This window comes from Schistocerca serialis, chromosome 7 (assembly GCF_023864345.2).
Source record: "Schistocerca serialis cubense isolate TAMUIC-IGC-003099 chromosome 7, iqSchSeri2.2, whole genome shotgun sequence".
In the NCBI taxonomy this organism is placed as follows: domain Eukaryota; kingdom Metazoa; phylum Arthropoda; class Insecta; order Orthoptera; family Acrididae; genus Schistocerca; species Schistocerca serialis.
This window is the reverse complement of record NC_064644.1, coordinates 391,526,196-391,540,185: the sequence shown is the minus strand read 5'-3', so window position 1 is coordinate 391,540,185 and position 13,990 is coordinate 391,526,196. Positions and strand designations below refer to the sequence as shown.

At 40.1% G+C, this 13,990-nt stretch overlaps 1 protein-coding gene across 1 annotated transcript in view; it reads left to right on the top strand.

The window, feature by feature from the left end:
* The window catches only part of LOC126412833 (aldehyde dehydrogenase, mitochondrial), a 106,549-nt gene extending 95,468 nt beyond the window's left edge, over window positions 1–11,081 (top strand). Inside the window, exon 10 of the mRNA XM_050082678.1 lies at window positions 10,566–11,081. Within this exon, the coding sequence (XP_049938635.1) occupies window positions 10,566–10,713 (148 nt within the window). The 3' untranslated portion in view covers window positions 10,714–11,081. The remainder of the gene's footprint in view (window positions 1–10,565) is intronic.
* The last annotated feature ends 2,909 nt before the right edge of the window (window positions 11,082–13,990 follow it).

Genomic DNA, 13,990 nt, shown 5'->3' with positions numbered 1-13,990 from the left:
TGTGTGACAACATTGAAAGTGCAAAGGCAAATTAATCATTGTGCAGGATCACTACTACCTACCACTGCTGGATGCAAGCCACAAATTTCTCCAGATTTATTTCATGGGAAACATTGATGAACAAATCAGTCAAAACTGTCGATTCAATACGGGCACTAAACAAGAAATTGTCACTGCATTACAGATGTTATTCAATCGACACATTGAATTAATTTAATTGTTCACAACTGCACTTGAACAATTGGCACTGATGTTACAAAGTTGTAATTGGAGCAGACGAAACATCTGTCAACCAACACAAAATATGGTAAATGCACCAACAATTCATGAAGTAGCAATAGTTCTAGTTGGTGAGGAGTTTCTCAGGTGATATAATACTTCAATCCAGAAATGATGTTGAGTGAGTCTCCAAAACTCATCGCTTGCGTGATGGATTGCAATGTCAGTTTTATTTTGGCAAGGAGAAGATGGCTATCATTTCAGCATCAGATTGAGAAATCGACAAACAGATGATGAAATAAATAAGAAAGGTAGTGTTACATCGATTAAAGATTCATGAAAATGCTGAAAATTGTATCTTGAAATGTCAACAATCGTTCCATTAACACGCCATTGATATTGACACAGAAATCTAAACTGAACAGCTCCACTACATTCAATGAAATCAAACCAAGTTGCGTTTTGAAGAGTACATTCATTTACGTAATGCAGTTGTTAACGATGGTAGATGGGTTCCAATGAATTGGAAAAAATAGTCATACTACAAGCTACATTTACAGGGTGTCCATAGCACGAATACACACAATATTCAGTGACGTTCAAGGGAATGTGACTGACCACAAGTTGTTGTTGTATTCCCACGCACTCCTGCTTGGGAGGAAATAAAAGTAAGTTTGTTAACTGGCTAATCATCGTCAGCTTGCCATGATATTTGTGTGTGCATATGTTCAAACAAAAATTGAAATCTTTAATGGACTTTATTGTCAAGCATCATGTTTTTGGAGAGAGAGACTGCTAATTTAGTTCACTGAATGCCAAAAGAGAGGATTGTCACATGTAGGCATTTTGATTTGGTTGATTAATAGTCCTTACAGCAGGAATACTAGGTGTTGACATTGATACAGACTTATTTGAAGTTGTCACCAGGATGAGAAATGCACTAAACAGTACCCAAGAGACTATCTTTCCAAGTCTACTGTTGGCAATGAACTGAAGATGGCAACAAATATATTACTTTTAAAAGTACAAAACAGTGATGGTGAAACTGCTATTCGTTTTGTTATACCATATTCCTCATTTCTCTCAAATGTGCAAAACACACATAAATGTCAAGTATTGGGATTCTGTGAAATCTGTCAAATATATTTGCAAATATGTCAACAAAGGAAGCAATATAGCAGTTTTTGGAGTGTAAGCAATGTAGAAGTATTTTGGAGTGGGAAATAAAACAGCAGCTATCAATGAAATAGACCACTCTACCAAGTGGAACATTACATTACTAGCAATGAACACCCCTTGGGTGTACATTGCTAGGGCAGCACCTCTTTCCTTTCTGTGCTGCATGTCTATCCTCCTCTGTTTGAGTGTTTAAGGTTTCTCATTGTTTCTTCTTGCTCCTGAAGGCCGGCCCACATGTTTGACATGTAAGAGGTGGCTTGGTAACACGTAATTCCTAGCCTTGGATTGACAGTTGGAGTTCGCACGTACTCTCTGGTACAGGCCAGGCAGAGGGACAGGTGATTGGTTTAGCTGTTACCTTTCAAATTGCCAGTTTGTCTCTCTGTCAGGAGTTTGGGAAGTGTGAACAGCACCTAAAGTGGGCACTATCGAAGACACTGGCAATCGTGGGTCTTCCCCCCACAATGACCCAATCGCCATCTTGGTCTACATCAACTTAACGTAAATGGAATGGGCTAAAGATTCAAAAGTGTCTCCCAGCTGCACCTCAGTTCCTCTCGGTATCACATACCGAAGGAGGTTAGTACATTGCTACAGTTAATCCATTTGTTATTCAAAACGTTTGTGATGCAATTACATGCCCTGTGAAATCCTGCTCTCACTTAGATAATGTTTGCTTCTGGAGACCAATTTTATTTTTAAGCCCAACAACTACTTACACCTTCACCTATCCCGTTCGTGTTGAGGCCCATCAAACACTGAATTCTTTGGTGGTGGTGTTTACACTTGGCTACTTGTTGGTCTGACCAAGGGAGAAATCCAAATTTAACTCCCAGATCACCGCATCACTGCAGTCCGTCAAGTAATGAAACGGATTGACATAACCTTAGTGCCTACAAACACTCTTTTTCTCACATTTGATTGAGTAGTGCTTCCATCCAATATCAAATCAGGCTATGAAGTCGTCATGGTCTGTACATTTCAAACATGATGTGTTTCTACAAATGTCAGCATTTCAGCCACACTCGCATATCATGTCAAAACGTGGGCAAATGTGTTACTTGTCATAGGGGTGCACACAATGGCAATTGCCAGTCTCCTCCTCCCTACTGTATCAATTGTAATGGTGACCATGCCACTCATCCCATGAATGACCCATGTTTCTCAATGAGCGTGCCCATTCAGGAGATCCGGGTGAAGGAATAGGTCCTTACCTTCTTGCTTGCAAGTTGTTGGCTAATCGAAAGCCCTGCATTGCACCATGTGACTTACGGTACTGGTCTTGCTATGCCTCACTCCGTGAAGAACGTCAGCACTCCAATTGTAAAATCGCCTAGTATCATGATAGCCTCTTCCTCCTCCTCCTCCTCCTTCTTCTTCTCCTCCTATGCACGACAAGCCACCAGATATTCGCCCCCAGGAGTAAAATTACCTGCTGCAAAACTGGCAAGCCAGAAAGAATAAAAGGAATACTCCTGTTAAGACTTTCTATGTCCCTCCAACCAACAACTGTCTGTGTCTTCTTGTGCCAACCAAAAAGGCTTAAGAAGTTGAATAAAGGCACACGGTATTCTCCTTCCCCGACTTGGAGATCCTCTATGGTGTCATCGTGATACCCCTCCTGGCTGATGCCAGTTTCACTGGTGCTAACTGCCTGTCATTGTTCTACCCTGGAATCTCTAGGTTAACCTAGAGAGATTGCTGAGACCACTGTAGATTTCATGGAACAGAATCCTGCAGCTTCTGTGCCCTGTAGCAACGAATCTCCGAAGGTTGCCCCTGGCAGCCAGCGAGGTGACTACTCTGTATTTGTTCCCTCCAGCCCAGTCCCCATTATTACTCTTCTCCACAAGAACATTCATGCCATTGGATCCAACAAGGAGGAATTACAGCTGCTTTTGGAATCAGTGTCTGGTTATTTTATACCTCCAACAAACAAAATTGGGTGCTTGTGACCACTTTGATCTCTCACGTTTCCTTCCTGTACATTTTGACCTCCATGCCGAGGATGACATTCTACCTCATGGGGTAGGCCTGCTACTCATTCTGCAGCCAAACTGTCTTGCAGATTGCGATAGCTTCCAACCAACTGTTCAGCATTTTTCTTCCTCGCACCATCTTTTCTCTTTGTAACGTCTGCATCCCTCCAAGATTTGCTGTCAATAGGGTGGACTTACTCTAGCTTATTGGTAACCTCCCTCACCCCCTTTTTGCTGTTCGGTGACTGTAATGTGCACCATCCCATTTGGAGCTCTTAAAGAACCTGTCCAAGAGGTGCTCTTTTGTCTGACCTTCTCAATCAACTCAACCTCATCTTTCTTAACATTGGTGCACCCACATTCCTTTCAGACTCCATGCACACATATTCCCATTTGATCTATTGTTCTGCACAGCACAGCTTGCTTGTTATCTCAAGTGGACAGTTCTCTTTGACACATACTCAGGTGACCATTTTCTGTACACTATCTGTTTTCTGACTCTTACCCCACCCATGTGTAAAACCAACTGGCCAGTTTCTAAGGCCAACTGGACACTTTTCTCCTCCCTGCCGACCTTAGATGAACATTATTTTCCCAGTTGTGATGACCAGGTTGAGTACCTTACGAACATCATCCTTACTTCTTCAGAACATTCCATACCTGGCACTTCATCGTTACCGCTTTGTGTCCTAATCCCCTGGTGGACTGAGGCATGCCGTGACACGATTCACACATGGAGATGTGCTCTCCATGTTTTTGACAATCGTAATACAGCGGTAAACTGAATTCGTTATAAACTGTTGCATGCGCAGTGCTGTCGCATTCTTTGGCTTAGCAAAAAACTAGCTGGATTTCATTTAAGAGTTCTTTTAACAGTTTCACTCCCTCCACCACTGAGTGGGGGCAACCTCTGTTGGCTCTCTGGGACAAAGGTCCATTCCCCAATTTCCAGTTTTACTGTAGCAGATGCTGTCATTGTATCCCTACTGCTACCTCCAACACCTTAGGCTGCTATTTGCGGAGATTTGTAGCTCCAGCCACCATCACCCCACCCTCCTCCCACAGAAACGAGTACAAGCTGGGCAGACTGTCATTCAACAGTTAGAACTGTGTGTACTTAATCAATGGAACCGCACTACACATACACGCCTTTGAACAATACTAATATAGCTTTATTGATCACAGCCACAGGAGACTGCAAAGATTACATGGCTTGCTCGATAATTCCAAGCTTGCAGTTGAAAATAACTCAACATGCAGGGAACAAAAACATCAGTGTTATCTTGTAACTATGCGTGAACTAACTACCAGCATGGAAGATACAAAATAATAAAAAAAAGCACAATCAGAGGACAACAAACACACATAAAACACAGCCTCTGGTGGCTTCTGTGAAATGATTGACGGCACAATTGCTTCTAAACATCCACAGATGACACGCGCGATAAACACTATGTAACTGCGCGATCTCACCACATCAGCTCCCATTTTGGAAGTGGAGCATTATACCAAGTAGTGAGCTGGAAAGTGGATGCGGCGATTGGATCTTCAGGTATATGTTGGTAGGTCCACTGCTGTTGTAATCTGTGCTGGCAGCTACGAAGGCGGTGATGAGGCAGCTGTTGGGTGAAGCTGTAGTCTTGGAAGTTCTGGCATTGCTGCTTTTTGGAAGACATTAGCCAGTTTAACCCTGTCGATAGACACAGTGGTCGCCTTTCTGTTGATTGAAATGTCAGTTGTCTTCTCTCCCCTTGCAACTACAAGGTAGGGTCCTGAGTTTGGTGGCTGCAATGACAGTTTGATGCCTTTCATGCATAGCATGACGCGTGAACATGTTTTAAAGTCTTGATTCATGAAAGCGGTAGCTGTACTGTCCGTGAGGCTGGTGTGGGTGAATTTGGGCCACATGATCTCACTGTTGGCATAGTTGCCTTAAGTTAGCGATGCCATCTCTCAATCATCCCATTACTGGCTGGGTGATAACGCCTCATTTTGTGGTGAGTTGTGCTGCAAAATTTCACATCTTGTCTGAGCAGCTTGGATTCAAATCGCCATCCCCTATCTGTCATGACAGGTATGGATAGCCAAAGCATGACACCCAATATGACACAAAAGTGACAGCCAGAGTTTCTGCCATAACAGTCTATCGTTATAAGTATGTAACATCGGCTGTCAGGTGGTGGCAATGGACCAACAACGTTGATGTGGACATGACTGAAAAGGGCGATCGTGATTGGAAATTTCCCTGTCAGTGCTTGCATGTGGTGGTGTATCTTGCGTCTTTGGCATTTAAGACAACACCTTGCCCATTTAAGGCAGTCTTTCTGTACACCTGGCCACACGTAACTATTCATCACTAGGCGGGTTGTCAGTCGAATACCTGGGTGGAACAAGTCATGAAGCATATTGAAGCCGTTCATTCTGAAGGCAATTGGTAGGAATGGCTATGGTTTTGATGTGTTACAGTCACAATTCAGCCTGACATTACTCCTTGAAATTTTGGTAAGTTGCAGATCCAATGGTGATGTTCCTGCTGATAACATTCCTTGTAGTTCTTGATCTGATTGTTGAGCAGTGGCAAGTTTGGTGTAATCAATCATGCTAGTAATGCTTCTGACCTGAGACAGACAATCGACTGCCACATTGTCGATGCCAGAGATGTGCCAGACGTCCATACTGAACTGTGAGATGAACATTAGCTGATTGTGTTGCCTAGGTGAATAGTTTGTGTTGTTCTGGTGAAAGGCGTAAGTTGGTGATTTGTGATTGGTGTAGGTAACGAAGTCTCTAGCTTCTGGTTGAGACCTGAAGTATTTAAACAGCCGAAAGTTCTCTGCCATAAGTGCTCCACAAGGTGCAGTAGGCTAAGGGTGCACCAGTAGTGGGGCATCTACAGTGCTCTTCAAATGCCACACACATGCTATCGGTCCATGTTATAACAGAGTTACCGTTTGTCTTTGAGCCACTGAGTACTGCAATTACTGGTTTTTGTAACAGCAGAGTGTGGCAAGTGATGGCGATAAAAATTTAATATACCAAGCAATCGGCGTAATTCCTTTGCCTTATTTGGGCGTGAAATTCATAAGACGGCTTCTACCTTCTCTGGCAGTGGTAGTGATCCTGCTGCTGTAATCATATGCCCTAGGAATTTCACATGGGATGGCCAAAGACACATTTGGCAGTGTTCAGGACGACACTGTAGTGTTCCAGCCACTTAAAAACTTCCATTAAATGCTGCCAATGTTGCTCTGCTGATGATGAAAAGACTACTTGTCATCCAGGAGAGGAAAAGCAAAAGTGAGGTCCTGTAGCACAGAGTCAATTAAGTGTTGCCATGTTCGAGAAGAGCTCCTGAGTCCAAAAGTCATAAATTTGTTCTCAAACAGGCCAAAAGTAGTGACAGTCACAGTCTTGGGAATGTCTCATTCAGCTCCAGGGATCTGTGTGTACGCTTTTGCACCGTCCAAGTTGCTAAAAACTACCCCACTCAATGCAGTGTTGTAGTCACGTAAAAACAGCATTGGGTATCTGTTCGGTATTGTTCTGGCATTCACGGCTCTGTAGTCACAACAGGGTCGCCAAGCACCATCGTTTTTCGGGACCAAATGTAATGGTGAGGACCAGGGGCTGTTGGATGGCTGCATTACACCTTCCTAAACCCTACTGTAGATGCGACTCTTCAAAGCTTTCCCATCGGATGTGTTGTAAATAGTCTTCACGGGTTTGCCACCGGATCACATTGTGCAAATTCCACAATATTTCCTCGGAGCAATTGTCAGATGTCTTCAGGTGGTTCAACCTTGCTCGTGGCTAGGTATGACTGATGGTCTCCGCACACCGTCGCCCCGTTTCTAGAACACGTGCGCGAAAAAAGCGCAGCCATGGACATCGCGCATGCGCCGTGATTTGCCCTATTCAAACTCCCTCTGCCGAAAATCGCAGAGCAGCTCTCTTGCACAGTTGCTAGTTCTAGTATGCAATATTAAAGTATTTTACACTTTTCTGTTAATCTAAAAGTTTTCATTATGGAACTGACTGGCTCTTCCCTTCCTTGGAATTTGTTGAAGAGGGTTCATCTGCTTTGCATGTGGCACATCTTTGAAATTAGGAAACACAGAAGGTAAAGACAGTTTCAAATTACTTTCCTTGTGAAGTTTGTTCCTGAATTTTTTAAGAAAGAAAAGCTTTTTCGTTCTGATATGTGGACGAGACAGGTAATAAACTTGTTACTGCTTTATCTGATAGCATTGGAAACTCCATCTTTAAGCTTAACAGAAATTTACTGGTGATAAAGATTTCTTTTCTGTAACTTAGTCACTGGAAGTTTCAAGTAGCTGCTAGTTTCAATTTACACTTCATGTGGATTCCAAAATTATTGCCTTTTCCAAGCGATTGTGAATCCCGTTGTTAGACAGATTTCCCAAATTTCAAGGCTTTTGATGAACAGTTCATACAGTCTTACACATTAAACAGGTTTTTGTATCATCCTTGAAGTACTAAATTTCAACTGTTGATTTTTTTTTAACAAAATTTGTGTGAAACACATTACAGTCGGAAGCCAGATTTTGTCTAGGGGAAAATGTACCTGGTGAGAAAAGATAAGCCATACAGTATGAGAAAATTTCTGTGGTGATACAACCATCTTACATCTGTATTAATCACTAAAAACTTTTAAATACTTAGTGTTACAAAAAATTGCTAATTAATAGGGTGGTAGGATGACCACTTAACTATTTTCACTGCATTGTAAGGTACAGAGGTTTTTCACATGCACTTAACAAGAAGTTGATTTAATAATTGCAAGCAGTGGTGGAGATTTGAATAACCATGTTGTTGTTCACGTTACGGCCATCTTTTATTGTAATATAAGATTGGATGTAAAGTACTGTGTTGGTAAATACTGTGCAAAGTAAAAAGCTGCTTGCAAATGGGCCACAGAGATTGTTTCGCACCCGCAACTGTGCAATGCCTGGCAGGCATGCCACTTGACGAGCAGCCGGGCCACACAGGTGCCTTGGCTTACTTGGATTTTCTAACGGGACACTGCACGGCCCAGTGGGCCCCAGCGCGGCTCGACTGGCTGACTGGGTAGTGCAGGTCGAGGCTTGTCGGGCAGTCGAGGCTATGGTCCCAGGCAGACCATGCAGGTTTAGTGCGTACCTCTGTCGAGTAGTTTAAATGCCCTGCTATCGTAGTTAAAACTGACTGCGGGAAAGAAAACTAAACACATTTGTCCAACAAAGTACAGAAGTTTCTTTCCTGCAGTTGGTTTTTACAGAAAACCTGCAAATTGTCAAAGTATGTAGCTCATGTCCGTCTGAATGTTCATTAGAGTATAGGATAACATTTTGAAGAAAATTGATCCACAACTTATTGACATTTTTCACGACAATGTTTAACAATGTCTTTTCTTTATATTATAGTATACATATTTGAGAAATAACGTAGGCAAGTGAGAAAGGTTTTCTTATCGTATGTATTCCATTGATTATAGTGGCTTTGGACATCTTTCCAGCCTACTAGCTAACCCAGTAGAAATATACATGAAGATGAAAATATACTGTTCTTGTAGACTTTCAAACTATATGGATCATTTTATATTGCAGCCAGGAAAGATGTTGTGTCACACTGGCTTAGAACAGTTTATCATTGATTGAGGTGGAATCGTGGTTAACACTGAAATTGCATTCAGGAGTATTGTTTAAATTGTAGTTCTGCCACTCATATTTAAGTTTGCTGTGATGCCCCAAATCACAAGGCAAACTGTGGGGAAGTTTCCTTTGAAAAGGACCCAGCTTATGCAGTACCCTCTCCTTGTCAACTCAGGCATGTTTGATCTCTAATGACCTCATCATTTGTGGTCCTTTAAACACTGTATTCATTTTTTAAAGATATATGCAACACTCTTTAATCTGTTAAGTTTCTTCTTGTTTAATATATGCTTTTCCTTGCTATTTTTCTTGCATTATACTGAGAATTAGATAATTAAGTAAACAAATGTTACTCTGGCATTGTGCAGCATAAGAGCCGTGGCTTTAGCAGTGTAAGTGCACGGCAATCTGTAATGATGTGTGTGTACATTGGTTTAATCTTCTGTCTTTCAATAAACATTTTTTGCCAAGGTTCAGAGATTAAGTGATAGGGCACTGTAAGAGTATTTTTATCTGTAATTCAGAATATGTATAACTCTTTGAATAGAAATAGTTGTTTGAAAAAAAATGGACTGGTTTTTACATTAATATTATATATTATAAATTGCCTTGTGGTAAAAGTGTAGCACAAAGAAGACTTGTCAGATGTCAGTGTAACTTCATGCATGTACACACCATTGGCGACTGTGTAAATGATTAGAGCTACTATTCTCTGTGACAGGCAGAATGGCCATCAGTGTGCATTAGTGTTGCTTATGCTCATTGTTGCCACCAGGGGTGGTAGATTATGTAAAGGGTATGAACAGCTCCAGATGTTGAGGGATTACAGTAAAGGAAATGCATTTCCCGTCTGCTCCCATGAGACAGTGTTATCTGCACTTGATAGTTTGCAGGAGGCCTCATTGTGGATCTCCAAATGGCCAGCTGCTCAAATTGTGCAGTATCCAAATTTGTGGGGCATTTAGATGCGATAGTGGCCCAGTGTTGGAACGTGAAGGTACAGGCATGTGCGTTGCCAAGGTTTGCACTCATAATCCCTTACATTTGAGCCTACCATCTAAGGCCAAGTAATGAATTCCCTGCAACATTCTGTGTCATTCCATGCTATTGGTTGGGGACTACCAGCAGCCAGACTAGGGAATTACCGGCCCATGCATAGGCTCCTGTTAACACCCCAGAGCTAGTATTCTGGATGTCAAAGACCAATTCCAACAGCTGTGGGCCAGCTTGCCTCAGGAGGGTATACAACAGTTCTGACACCCTTCCCAACCAAACAAGTGCTCACCCTCAGGCCAAAGGATGAGCAGTGTCATGCTGATAAGTGGGCTCATACTGCCAAGTTCTTTGTAAGTCTGACTCGGTTTTGTAATCACTGTGGTAACATCACATACCATTTTAACATGTGAATTTTCATTTCATTTCCTCCTCTATGCTTTACTAGAATTGGATGGTGTATGTAATTAGTGTAGCATTTTGTCTTTGAACAGAAATTATGTGTGGTTTATGGAAAATAATAATACTATTTTTTTCTTTCAAGGGTTAATTGTTACAATATTCTGAATGTACAAGCTCCATTTGGAGGATTCAAGATGTCTGGTAATGGACGTGAATTGGGAGAATATGGTTTAGAAGCATACAGTGAAGTGAAGACTGTAATTGTGAAAATACCTCAGAAGAATAACTAAATTTCTTTAAGAGAAATGTCTCAACTCGCATAATTACAAAATAGTTATGCTAAGTTCTGATTGTCAGCATCCACTACTCTTTTTTTTATGAGTATTATGTCTTCCACAAGTAATGAATCCACATACGTCGATATTGATACATATTATTGTCACGTAATTTTTTTTATACTGTGTAACAACATTGATGGAAACCAGTTTTGATTTGCTTATTGAGGAATGAAACTTCTACAACTGAGTGTGATTACATAGTTTTATTAATATGAGACTGTTTATTTTAATACTAGAATTAATTTTGTATAGTTCGTATGTTTCTATCAGAATACTTATTTTTGTATTCCTTTAAATAAAGTGCCTCTCTACAGTTTCAATTCCTTTTCATATTTACAGAAAATCTTGCTTATATTTTTTTAACCATGATTCAACTTTTTAAACACAAATTTAGTGGAAAATTTGCATGTTGAAGAATGGAAAGATATGCCTTGTAGCATTTGGAAACTGAGAACCATGAGAGAGTAAAAATAAATATCACAATACTGTAAAGGTACAGTGTAAATAATAATTCATAAAAATCTACCATCTTTACAGCTATGAGATTATTCCCTATGTTGGGTTTTACTGGTTTATTGTGTGTGCCTCCAGTTTAGTAGTTGGATGACACACTACTACTACTACTACTACTACTACTATTACTACTACTACTACTACTACTACTACTATTACTTCTAGTAATTATTATTATTATTATTATTATTATCGTCATTATTACTACTATTAGTCATCATTCTTCTCCTCCATCTCCTTATATTTGAGCTGTATACCTGTCAGTTACTGTTACTGTGAGTCTGGAGTGTTACTGGAGTAAGTTAGTGAATGTGTGTAGACTACTCTATGTACGATCTACCATCCAGTTGCACGTGTGTGCCAACTTTACCTACAAATAACTTTTGGTTGCTGTTGTTTAAATTAACTGCTTGTGTGGAAACAGTGCCAAGTGACCTCTTCCTTTCGCAGTTGTGCAGGAAGACAGCTCTGATATATCTAAGCTACTCAAATGACATAATCAGATTTTTGTTAATTCTTCTGTATTATAACAGCAATGTTTCCACTACAAAATTAATTTCATAACTGCAGGTGATGCAGATCACTCGTACCTTGTAGCTCGCAACAGATCGTAACATGTATGTGTCATGCTTTGACATTAGAGACCAAATGACCATTCTCATCACGATTCTTCTGTTGTTCAATCCTTTACAATCTTGTAAGCACTCCTTTTCTCCTTGACTTCCAAGGCACTTAAAAGCCACAATGCCAAAGCGTAAGCTGGTCTCCCCAGCAGGTGGAGACACGCATTTGGCATCATGCCTTGCCGATATGCTGAAATGACTTCATTTTGCATCTGTCTGCACATACATCAAACAATAGCACGTACAATGGGATGTTCCACATGTAGTTTCCATGAACCTCCTTCATCAGCCAAAGCATATAAAAGGGAAACTTAGTATTCCATAGAAATCCACATTACCTCATGGATCCCCCCGCCAACTGAGACGAAAGATGATGTGCAACCCAACTTACTTAACTAATTGTAACATTCTATAACATTAAAAAAAGTAGTCTTTAAATAACAATAGGTTTTAGCTTCATTTCAATTATCACTATTTTCAGTAGTCTCTCAATATAAAACCCCATTTTATTTTTGAAAATAAATCTCCATCGAGTAATTCAGCTTCGACAAAGGATATACTTCATTCAAAATATTTGTGTATGTGCAGCTCATCAGTTCTTCATTCATTCAGTCATTCATTCATTTCTGTATTATAATAAACGATTTTTGCATTTTGTTTTTTTTTATTGCTCCCTTTATGTGGGATTTCTGTGTACATTGTTTCCTTTGTATGGAGAAGAGTAAGGAAATGATTGATTTGTTTAATCAGGTTGTATCGTAGTTACTGAAATGTAACAGCCTAGATCTGTGGTCAGCATACCCTGCCGAACGGACTTGTCTCAGCATCACCCAACAGGCCCTCAAAAAGATCCTAATGTACCCCTGTGTTAAGTATGAAGGTATGGAGTAACAACGCATGTGTAATTCATCAAGAAATCATTACCTGTCTGTCAGTCAGTCAGTCTATTGTCTTCATCTCCACAAGCTGCTATTTGCATACCATAATGCATTACAGTGTATGAAAGAGTATAAAAATCTTACATAACAAATGTAATAAATCGTTCTTACTCTGCTACATCATATTTTGTAGCTGTAGTGGATTTGCTTGTATTATCACTGTTGTTTCTTTTATTTATGTGAGAACTATGGTAAGTATGTCCGTGATAGGACACTGGCAGTTTGAACATCATCCTAAGACTGACATTAGGATAGATCAGTGAAAGATAGCATTCAAGTTTAAGATCAAAGTAGAGAGAGAGTAGAAGAATTGATTCACAGAAAATAAAATGTGAAGTATGGAAACAGTTAACTCGACATTAAAGTGCTGTCAAACCACCGAATCTGTGGAAATCTGATTCTCCTGGGGATTTGAATTTCTTAACATGATGGTATTATATAAACATTTTCTTTGATCTGTTCTGGTATCTGCAAGAAACATAGCTTTAAAAATTCCTTGCTTGTGTCTTCATATTTAAATTATAATAATATGACGTAATGAATACAATGCAGAGAACACACAATGCTCCTTGGGGCTTCAATGATCATCTTTAATTTGCTTAACCTCACACATGATTTAACATCTGGAGGCGATGCTTGCTTTATTCGCCACATAGTTTACGACCTCACCTTCACCTTCAACATTTTATTTAATAAAAAGGTAATGTGCTAATAGATCCTCAGATATTTAATAAAATGAATTGCAAAAAAGTTCAGTGTACAGATTTTTTGTTCAAAGGCTGTTTAACTTTAGATCTAGACTATGTCGCTGGGCCATTTATGCTGTTTTACACTAGCCTTTCTGCTGTGACCCAGATCATTTCTTATGTTAGTTAAATACTTAATCTTTTTAACATCCTCTTTTTCATTTACCAATAAATAAGAAAATAAGGCTACATTTATCTCAGTTATGTAAATATAATTGTATGACAGTTACAAAATAACCTGTGGAGTAATTGAAAGTCTTCCCAGCTCTCACTGGTTCATCTGAGGCATATCAGCTGCTGTCGATACATGATAGCCTCCTCCAGGAGCAGGAGAACAAATACATCTTACATCTTTACTTTCTACCACTGCAGTCGTTATCAGGAGAAAGAAAACTGGCGTTCTACGGAT